Genomic DNA, 11,297 nt, shown 5'->3' on the forward strand with positions numbered 1-11,297 from the left:
ACATTTGCTGCATTTACAAAATTCTTCATTAAAACAATTATCCCTTTGGAGGACATTGAAAAAAGCAAATACATAAAATTACAAGCATTTGTAATAAGTTCAATAATTAGCTAAATACATTTCCATTTAAATAATTCATGTCAAATAAGTAGTCTCAAAATCATGAATTTGAGCCAGGCATTTCAATGACATTTTATGAAGTTGAGCTGGTCCAGGCATAATGCAAAGCCCTCCACGCAAATGGGTGTCACAGCGCAGTGACCTATTTGAGCCTAATTTCGTCAGAAAAAGGCGAGATATGGAAGGGGAAGATGGAGATTCATGTAAATGAGTCTTCTGAGTTAAAAGCTGTGATTTTCGCTTCCCTTTGCGCTTCCTTTTCGTTACGCAAGTAGGTCTTGGGATGGCGCCAGAATCCTCATTTCATTAAGAAACAAAAAGAAATGGTTACTTTCTATAGTGAAAGCATTCATAACACACATATTTAAAATAGGAAATAGTTAGACAAATAAATTAAATGTGCATCTGTGGTCATTTATAAGTAGAGCATGAGGTTGATATATGTTAAATATATAATATATAATTAATTAAACTATTAAAAAGAGGGACCTAAAACATAAAAAAAACAGTTTTTACTGTTATTGTGTGTATTAGCGTGACGCAGCAATGAGACCGAGGTGGCTTGATTTTTACTTCACTGTGTAAAACCATCTTACACCTTCCTCGACAAAGGAAGTTCAAAAGGAAGTTCAAAAATCTTCAGGGGGTTAGCGGTTAAAGAAGCGGCTCCATAATCAGAAGGTTGCTGGTTCGAATCTCAAGCTGCCGAGGTGCCACTGAGCAAAGCAACATACCCACACACTGCTCCCCGGGCGCCTGTCATGGCTGCCCACTGCTCATCAAGGGTGAGGGTTAAAAGCAAAATGTGCTGTGCTGTAGTCTTTCCTTTTACTTTTAGTTTGTGTACCATCTCTGGTCCTCAGTATAATAAATGCAGCTCGACTTTGCAAGTATATTAAATGTACAAATGAACAAATGTGTGGCCGACAAGTTCAAATCAAATGAACCTTTCATAAAACAAATTTACAACATGCAAAACACTTTCACCGATCACAGGAACAAACTTGCAAGCAGCGACTTAACACAGAAGCGTATGTTATGGCAATAAAACAGTTTTGTGGGGTGAAGTTAAGAGAGCGTTGGAATGTATGTGTTTTTTGCCAACCAATTATTTCAGCCAACTGTTCCACTTTTGTTCTTCTCTTGGCAAGTGTTTTAAACTCTTTGGTTGACAGAACACGCACTTCTGGTCTATTCTACCTAATATTAAAAGTCGAGACCCTTTTACGTAACAAATTCACAAGCAGCTAGTGACTCAAAGCGGAAAGAGTAGGTAGGATAGACCACAAGTGCAAGTTGTGTCAAGTAAACGGTGAAGTAAACGGTGTGTGATCATTTAAGCCAACTGTCCTCCTCCTGTAGTCTGATCAGTCCATAAAACGTTTTACCAATACCATGTTGGAGGGTCAGTTTCCTTCATGCTTGCCACAGACACCCTGCTTGCTCACCTTTGAATTTCCTTGATTTGAATGTGTACAGCACATTTTTTTTTATCTTCCCTTCAATTAATCACTACTCATTAAAGCAAAATATTTCATACATATAAGATTAAAAAAAAAACATCTTGAGTCAACCTAATTAAATAGGTTCTTGCAACCTAATTTATTATGTTGGTTAATCTTGTTGTACTTGTTAGAAGTAGCCTCTCATGTGATGTACATGACTTCAGTTTAATTTTCATGTGCTAATATAATATCATTACACAGAGTGTGGATGGGGATTTTATTCAAGCAAGGCATTTTTCTGTTATAGCCATTCAATAGTACAGGAGGGAGTGGCCAAATGAATCACAGCAATCCCTGCAAATCGAATTATTCCAACACACCGTCACCAACACATCAACCGAAATAGCAAAGTGAAAAAAGTAAAATTGACTTGATAGTCATTAAGTCATCTGCAGCACAGCACACGGTGACACAACGAAATGTCTCCTCTCCTTTTAACCCTTGGCGAGCAGTGGGCTGACATGAAAGGCACCCGGTGTGTGGGGACGGGGCTTCAGTGGCCCCTTAGCAGTTCGGGATTCGAACCAGCAACCTTCTGATTACGCGGCCACTTCCTTTCCCCTCCACTTCTCCAATGCTAACAAAGCAGTAATGAACTCTATACTGTCCCCACAACAGCACCAACACAGAATGCATAAGCTGTATATCAGCAGGCAGGCTGATGCAAATGAACCTATTACTCGATTCTGATCCGATGACACTTCCTGGTGCCTTATTCAATTTCTGGTGGTGGCCAAAAATTATTCAATTGATTTCAGGTTTTCAATTCAGTCACTTTTAGTCAATGTCAGAGAAACTAGTATAGTCAACATTCTTGATCAACAATTGAAACATACTTAACTAAAATGTTCACAATACATACATATTTTAATTTTGTTACATTTACACTATTATTTTCTAATTCAAAGAGCCTAATTTACATTTTTCCCGTGTTCAATGATTTACATACTGATGAATGCAGACTTACAGTGCAGTTCCAAAGTGTTTGCTGTAGGTTGATGAATTTATTAAATCTTTTTCTAACCCCTTTCCCTAAGTAGCTCTGGTACACACCTCCAAATTCTTTTTTTTTTAAAGCCTCAAGGTATGCTAAAACCTGTCTTGCTTTTTTGAGGTCTTTAACTCAAGGGTTCACGTACTCTTTCAACTAGCAATATGAGTTGTTTCTGGTTGTTCTTATTAAAGACGTGAAATTTGATTTTTTTTGTGTTATTATTTTAGGCACATCATATTTCTTAATACAGATCAGAGAACCATGACATTTAAAAGTGTTCACATACTTTTTTTAGACCAACACCCTGAGATGTTCAAGATGCATTAATTCTACAGGCTTCCAAATGGCTTAAAGAGATTCAACATGTGGGTGACAACAGGGTTTCCGTGTTATTCATGTGTTTCATACACAATAAAAATATCCTTCATGTCATCTTGATCCATCACGAGTGTTCTGTCTTCACCTCCCATGTGGCTTTGAACTCCAGTCTCATGTCCTGTGTGGAGGTTGGACAATTTTTTTGCTTCTTTCTTCCAGGAAGTTTTTCTTTCCCACTGTTGCCTTGGTATTTGGTTGCCCAAATGCGGTTTGGGCAATGGCCATTACATAACACCTTGAAGACTTTTTAAAACGAACATTTAACTTATATTACTTATATATTTACCTACCATGCACAGGACAACCTGTTGGTTATGAACACAGTCAATCATCCCAGTCTGCACACACATGTTAATGTGTCACTTGCTGGTATGCTCCCACTTCACAGTGACACGCCCGTCAACCCATCACTGCTCTTAAATGGATTCGTTGTGCCTGTAAACTATCTTCGGGGGGGATACATATTAACCCCCACATATCTGTCCTTCTGCTGGATGAGAGTTCTCCAAGGCTACTCAACAGCGCCAACACACACACACACACACACACACACAGGGAGCGAGAAAGAGAGCGAGAGAGGGCGAGAGACAGAGAAAGAGAGAGGGAGAGAAAGAGTGAGAGAGAGAGGGAGAGAGAGGGAGAGTAGAGAGAGGGGGGGGCACATTCACAGGGAGCGAGAGAGGGAGAGAGAGAAGGAGGAGAGAGAGAGGGAGAGGGAGAGAAAGAGAGAGAGAGAGAGGGATAGAAAGAGAGCGAGAGAGAGAGAGAGAGAGAGGGGGGGGGGGGGGGTAATTACCAATTATCGCGGCGCGTGGCAGAACTGCTTCATCTGGACTATAACGGCTCCAGCAGACACGTGACAGAAGCCGCCAAACCAGGTCGCTGGTGGAGAAAACGGCGCCAGTCCAGGCGTGACACCCCGGCGGTCGGTCACACGCGAAATGGTGAGTCCGTGTCCTTTTATTCCATTTTTATTCCATTCACGCTGCCGCGGACAACAGGAAATATGAAATTATATCCTTCAAGCATATAAGCATCGTGTGTTCGTTTTTAGGTTATTAATATACACCGAACAGATCGATAAGTAGATAAATAAATCAGATTAATGTCCGCCCCCCCCAGAGTACCCTCCTGTCCTGCCAAGAGCTGAGTTTCGTGGGGGGGCAGCACTACGACTGCCCTTCCTCCGACCCCACTGTTGACGTTTCCACGGGGACGCTGGTGTCCCTCTGGGACGCTGGTCCCCACGACAACGCGCCGCGGCCGGGTGAGTCGAGCAGGAATCTCTCCTCAACATGTCTCCAACTTTCTTGCCAACTTTTCTCACCCATAGTTTCATCCCCATTTTGCGTGAATCTGTCATTCAGAGCCTGGAGTGGCTTGTGATCCAGCCTGGTCCGATCACCTTTCTCCACATCTGCAGAGGAATAAGCAGGTATGTCAAGCATTAAACTCCGTTCCTGCGGGTTCTATCTCATTATTCTCACAACTTCTCAAATGTCAGCTTCAAGATACGTTGATGCAGAGAGAAGAAGAGCTGGCGAGGCTGCACGAGGAAAACTGCAAGCTCCGAGAGTTCCTCAACTCTTCATTTGTTAAATCTCTGGAGGAGAAACGGAAGGTGAACTATTTGTTCCGCATCTTTTCCCCGTTGTTCGGCAGTAGAGCACGTAGTCCCTGATGTGCTTTTTGTCTCCGTCGTAGAAGCTCCTGTCTGCTCCGAGTCGCCACAGGAAGCGTGTGTTCCAGGGCGATGGCGAGTTCCAAACCCTGAGCCAGCTGTTAGGGGCTGGAGAAGGGAAGCGCGCTTGCCGAAACCTCTCTCTAGAGTTCTGCTCGGCCGAAGAGCTGGCATCTGCCCCACCTCTGGACTCCTGGATCCTGGAGACGCTTGGCTTGAAGGACCAGGACACCATTGATCCTGAGTCAAGCTACAGTAGCCCCACCAATGACGACTCCCGTCTCAGCTTTAGCTCAACTACCAGTGGCTTCAGCCCAGGCAATAAACCGACAGCTATCTACAACTCGGGCGTGATGGACATCCCAACCAGTTATAGTCTGTCCGCCGAGTCCACATGTGACTTTAGCTCTGTTATGAACTCCAATATCTACCATCATGGTTTAGACACACCAGGCAGCTGCAGCACTTCTGTTAACTCAAGTTCTGAGTTCAGCTCCACCATAGACATGGCGTCTCTGTACAGTGACTGTCCCACAGGCCTATCATTACCTGGGCTGAAGAAGTCTCTCCACAGCCCAGCAGACGGCCTCGTCCCTGTGGCAACTTCTACTCCAAACTGCTCTCCAGAGGTACCATATCAGGGATCACCCAGCCCACCGGGAGGCAGTAGGGTGTTGTGCTCCACCCCACAAAGCAGAACAGACCTGGCATTTAGCATGTCCCTCAGCCCACGCAGCAGTGTCAGGACTCACAGTTTTCCACAGGGACAAGCATTTGTACGCAAAGATGCTCAGGGTGGTTGGAACTTCACATGGGTCCCTAAGCAATGCTCCTAGATTTCTGAGACTAACTAGCATCAGAACAGACACCATGAAGGAGGAACGTTTTTAAAGGTTTTTCCTTTTGCAATAGGGTTCTATAACACTTTTATAGAAGTTATAATAAGTTGTTTTTATCATTCCTTACACTACCATACATGTATGGACTTATGGTTATGAATGTATAAGTGTATATATGCAATCATATGACCGGTCACAAAGGATTCATGATCATTAAATAACTCACATCCTGCTTGTTCATGTACATAATTCACTACCTCCATTTTGAAAGTCTTTCAAACGTGCGTATAGCTTGACCCAAGCCATTTTGTATGTTGTCTTTGAAGAAAGCATGATATACTGTATTTGCTCAGAGAAACTACCAGACTCGAATCAGTGAACTAGATAAATTATTAGCAGAGTGCTGATTTGGGTCAACAAGGTTTTGCTGATACTGTGCCAGGGTTTTATTAGAGCCACGACACGCAAGGTACATGACTGCTGGAAATCAAAACTCCAGATTCAAAGCAAAAGAAAGGCAACATAATGGGATGGTTTGTTAAAGAAAAAAATATTAAAACTCATGTCAAAAATTTTTTCTTTTTATTGTAGATCACTTATTTAGTTTCTGATGAATTGAAAAATTATATAGTTATTGTTCTGGTGTGAAATATAAACTCAGCAACTGAATTATTGGATCAATATTACAATCATTTGATTTACCTTTTGTAAAAATTAATTTTGTGCTGTTAGATTCATGCCCTTTTTACAACAATATATTAGATTAGATTAAAATTTATTGTCATTACACATGTACAAGTACAGGGCAACGAAATGCAGTTTAGGTGCAATAAGCAGCAAGTGCAATAAGCAGCACGTGCAGGATAAAGGTCAAATAAGTTATGGTATATATAAGGTGATATGTACAGGATAATATTTCAGATGCAATATGTGTAAGTCATTAATTTACCTCAACTGCACTTATTTCAACAGATGCAGATTCTGGTGAATGTTTTGAAATGTAGCTTATACAGTACATTACATTTTCATTTGGTGGCCTAGTGGTCAAGGAAGCGGACCCATCGAATCCCGATCCGCCAAGGTGCCACAGAGGTTCCACTGAGCAAAGGACCGTCCCCACACACTGCTCCCCGGGTGCCTTTTATGGCTGCCCACTGCTCACTATGGTGATGGGTTAAAAGCAGAGGGTTGAGCGAACTGGGTGCTGTGCTGCAGGGTTTCACAATGATTAAAAAAAAAATCATGTCCAAATATCAATAGATTTTTTTCTGAAAATGACCATCCATAAAGTTTAGATTATTTTATGCCAGTACATAATAAAGGGGGGGGGGGGGGGGGGGGGGGGAGAATCTCTGATGCAAATTAAACATACCCCACACTCCAGCCAATCAAAGAAAAAAGCATTCTCAATATATATGTTCAGATGCTGCCATGATGCTTTTACAAACTTATCCAGCCATGCACGTCCCTGAAATGCAGCTTGTGGCTTCTTTGTGATATGTCTGTCAGAATTTAGTGGACTGTCCTTATACAGACTTAGGTGGACTGTCCTGGATGTTCTCCTTTTGCTAACAGCAGCCTCTATTGCTGTACATTGATGAAGTTAAAAATGGCACATTGCAGATGACTTTTAGCAAAGTCACCATGTAAAACCTGATCTGAATATGTAGAAATATGAGGCAAACGCCTTCTCAATTAGTTAAATTAGCTTATTCTCTACATGCTTAGACAGTCACTTTTTGTAGACCTGTAGATGTTCATCTGGGAAACATTGCAGATGAGTGAGGGGTCCAACCTGCTCTTATTGCTCATTCCCTCATCTCACCTAATCCTAGGAAGAGGGAAACTGTAACCGGGAGTCGGATTCTTGGTGTGAAGAACCAAAAACCATAGAGCACCTGTGCCCCCTCCAACCCCTTTCCACACCATTCTCTTTCTCCCTCCTTCGTTCCCTCTCTTTCTCACTCACCGCTACGTTTTTACCAATTTTCTCCCGCCACTCTAAAACAAAAGCAGGGACCAGTGAATCCCCCGAGAGACCCATCGCCATGATCCGCCCTACTAATATATATATATATCGGCCACACCCCCAGGGGGGCAGAGCCTGGGATAACTCCCAAAGCCCCCACCCCTTCAACCACCACCCCTCTTTCCAGCACCCACACACAGACCTCCTGTTTCATGCTCGGCTCTACCTCCCAAGGGAGTGGGCAGGCTGAAGGGAAAGTTGGGGATGAGAGTAGACCACGGGGCCAGCGAGGCAAGTGGTCTATCTTTAATGACACGGTTAAGCCCCCCACAGATGTCCAACAGATTGGATGGGAGAGCCGGTTGAAAGATGCAGAACCTGTGGGCTAAACTGCCTCAGTGGAGCGTAGAGAGAGAGAGCAAACTTAACTGAGCTACAGTCAATCTGTAAAGTATCACCCTGAATAAGGAGTCATTAAGAACTCAATCGCTGTCTCTCTGTCTCTCACACACACACACCGCCAGGTCTGTTTTTTATGGAACCTGTGTAGTATATAATCTGTGTCCATTTCTGATTGTGGATCCTGGTAGAACCATGGTACATGTTGGATGGTACAAGAGAGTATACAGAGTAAGCCACTGTAGAGGAAAAGAGGTGTTGCAATTACAACTAATTAGAGACTTGTGGTCAGCGTACATAGCTATCAGCCTGTAGACCCACAAAGCAGTTAACCACACACTCAAAATTGCTGTTGCTACCCTTGTGCCTTGGAGCAAGACACTTAAGCTATGGAGGGTCTGTAGTTCAGTAGATGCCAACTCTGGCCTCCTGAGGTGTAAAAGTGCTTGAAAGAACTGGTTTCTTGCCATAAGTGACCATAACAAAAACTAGTCACTGATAGTCAGAGACTAGTTATGGTTCGGAATGGATAGTTGTTATTAGCAAAAGCTGCATCAGGGCAATGAATAAATGCAAATATAAATCAGCCTTTCTGATATTCAGAAAGACAACTTTTCAACAATGCTACAAGGCAGAAGGTTGAATCAGACTGTACGACCTGGTTCATTGCCCAGTGTGCTGAGTGTAAAATTAACATCTAGTGTACACACAAATGGACACATATTCACAAACACAGTGGTATCCATTAACCCTTAATGAGCTGTAAGAAATAATCCCTTATTCTTCCAAACAGTGCACCATGGCCAATAGACATCACACAATAGTTACTCTACTACTAGATACAATCATCCATCTACTGCTCACTGTAACCAGCAGCATCCCTTCTGCTGGCATCTATTCCCATCCATATACTACAAATCATTATTATTACTAGGTTTGGGCTCAGTGACTTTTTCTCGCATCAGTAACAAAAATCATAACGAGTGTATACTTCAACATGTTTCAGAATAGTGTTATTTGGTGTAAAGACTCATTGTTATGTAATCTATTCAGTGCTCACAGAATGAAGCCTTCCTGATTGCGAACTGCCTATCAACAGGCAGGTAACAATTTTTTTGTTTATTAAAGGACTTCCCTGAGATCATTGTCTTGCTGATTATTTTACCCATCAGATCTCTATGTATATCTGTGGCATTCTGACTGTGAACCCCTAGGGAAAGTCTGGTTGTGGAATCGTCTGCATCTGTGATCTGTCTCGTCTTTCTGTTCCAGTCCAGTCTGTCCTTATAATAGACCTGAGACCTAACCAACACAATTACAGAGTTACTATTAGATTTACTCACAATGGGGCCTAAAATCCTTACAATGATTTATGAATTTTGATTCACCTCAGAATGTACAACCAGTCAGCAACAACATTGAAATCACTGCCAGTTAATAATAGGGATTATCTCATGACCGCTATTATTGTATGTGAAAGTGAAGTGATTGTCACCCGGTGCACACAACTTTTAACTGCTTTTAACCCATCACCTTTGGTGAGCCCTTACATGTGTCCACAGCTCAGAACATCTCCAAATTCATAACTGGATCAATGGAGAAAGCTTAGACTGGTCTGATGACTAGTATTTTCTTGAAGATGAGGCAGTGGTTGGCCTTGCGGGTAAGGAAACGGATCCATAATCGGAAGGTTGCCGGTTTGAATGCTGAACTGCCACGTCCTCACACACTGCTGGGTGTCTTTCATGACCGTCCACTGCTCACCAAGGGTGGTGGGTTAAATGTAGAGGACATGTTTTGTGTGTCACCGTGCCCTGTGCTGCAGTGTTTCACAATGACAATCACTTCACTTTCTTTGAAGATCATGTTGATGGAGGGGTGGATGGATAGATGTTTTTATCCTAGGGAAGCTGACTGAACTGGTTGATCCTGCTGAAAGAGGGTACTGCTATGAGAGTATGTGTTTGTGCCGTCTCACTCACATACACCTCAGCAGACCAAAAGCCAAATCTAGATTTACTGTGCTACAATATGCAGTGCAGTGGTAGGTGCTACATCAGTGCTGTGTACCTGTATTTCTATTTCCCTCAATGCAAACATTTTGATTGATAACTGACAGGTGACACTGTCGCTGATTGGTTAGAACTCGCTCAAATGGAACTACAGAGCATGTGGTCCTGAGTTAAAAATTGTCTGTGCAGACCGTCCACCCATACTTAAGGATGGTCCAGTTATCTTTGAGTCTAATTGGATTAGAGTAATTCATGATGTATAAGACCTTTGGGTGAAGGAGGATTCTTCTGGGTTTAATGGTTAATGGACGGGTTATAGTAATTGTACCTGCATTTTCTTTGTTCGTTCAGTAGTAGTCAAGTCATGGTAACAGATTTATATTTTATTAAATAGAAAGAAAAAAAGATAATAATAGGTGAACAGTTTGAAAAAAGTGACAGTTTGAAATTTGTAAACGCACATTTTAAACAGACACTGTTACTGTAGGTTTAGCTGTGTTAGATCCCAAAAAGAATAATATTTAGCATGAGCAAGTGCAGCAGAAATCGAGTCTGGCCAACTAAATCAGCAAATTTTCATCATTTTCTCCTACCTTTGTACACATTATCATTGACTATAATATAACAGTAGCACTTCAACTGTTAAATATAACATAGAGCAGAATTAAGCAGAAGTCATAAAGCTGAAACATTACAAATGGAGGAATAAACAGTATTCATGTTGAAGGTGGTTTATCTAGCCAATGCTCAACTGAAGCTGCTCTGAAAGCCGAGACGGTTTAGACACGGTTGGTATTGTAGTGACACTGTGAGAGGTTATTCTGCTTGAGGGATCAGATTGCCTGTGTCGCGTGGCGAGTGGGAATGGAATGTGACATTCTGACCACTAGCTCTGCAGGGGAGCTCTCACTGACACACCTGATGCATGCAGGCACACACATGCCATCAGCATTTGCATACACACTGAAAAACATGTAAGAAACCTTTTACTAAAAATAAACCTAACTGCAGCTGCATTTTTTCAGTTGGTTTTCATGAATGTCTAACCACAATAACTTAACAACTGCCATAAGCGTCTTCATGGACTCACACTGGTGTTTGGAGGATGAGTTCTCCAGTATTTTCTCACCCAAGCATCTTAGAAATAGATAATTCTTACTCCTACTCATTATTGCTGGCATTCTGATCACTGGACTCATACTTGTTTACTTCACAGTACTTGGCTTGCCTTTGCCTGCAGAGGAACATACACTCTTACACAGTAGTCCATCTGGCATGAACAAACAGGATCTTAAACTGAGCTTTTTCTTCTCTGTCTCATGATAAAGAAATCCGCATCACCTGCATAGATAATCTGATTCTTCTGCAAAGAAGCACTCTATTCTGACAAATCCATCACT

General features: G+C 42.2%; 1 protein-coding gene across 2 annotated transcripts; it reads left to right on the forward strand.

Moving 5' to 3' along the window:
• Positions 1 to 3,833: 3,833 nt before the first annotated feature.
• On the forward strand, positions 3,834 to 5,765 carry gmnc (geminin coiled-coil domain containing). Of its 2 annotated transcripts, XM_028962422.1 has the most exons (5): positions 3,834 to 3,941; positions 4,120 to 4,264; positions 4,365 to 4,432; positions 4,502 to 4,618; positions 4,702 to 5,765. In XM_028962422.1, exons 1-5 carry the CDS (start codon positions 3,939 to 3,941, stop codon positions 5,512 to 5,514), a joined length of 1,146 nt encoding a protein of 381 aa, XP_028818255.1. In that variant the 5' UTR covers positions 3,834 to 3,938; the 3' UTR covers positions 5,515 to 5,765. The 2 variants fall into 2 exon arrangements, with proteins under 2 accessions (XP_028818255.1, XP_028818254.1); XM_028962421.1 differs by having other exon boundaries at positions 4,365 to 4,618.
• Positions 5,766 to 11,297: the final 5,532 nt, after the last annotated feature.

Source organism: Denticeps clupeoides, chromosome 19, assembly GCF_900700375.1.
Source record: "Denticeps clupeoides chromosome 19, fDenClu1.1, whole genome shotgun sequence".
NCBI classification, from domain to species: Eukaryota; Metazoa; Chordata; class Actinopteri; order Clupeiformes; family Denticipitidae; genus Denticeps; species Denticeps clupeoides.

Bases quoted from the DNA above. Each gene is read 5' to 3' on its own strand.
- gmnc (XM_028962421.1), top strand. The intron at 4,265-4,364 runs GTGAGTCGAGCA...TCTGTCATTCAG, and splicing joins CGACAACGCGCCGCGGCCGG to AGCCTGGAGTGGCTTGTGAT. The intron at 4,619-4,701 runs GTGAACTATTTG...TCTCCGTCGTAG, and splicing joins CTCTGGAGGAGAAACGGAAG to AAGCTCCTGTCTGCTCCGAG.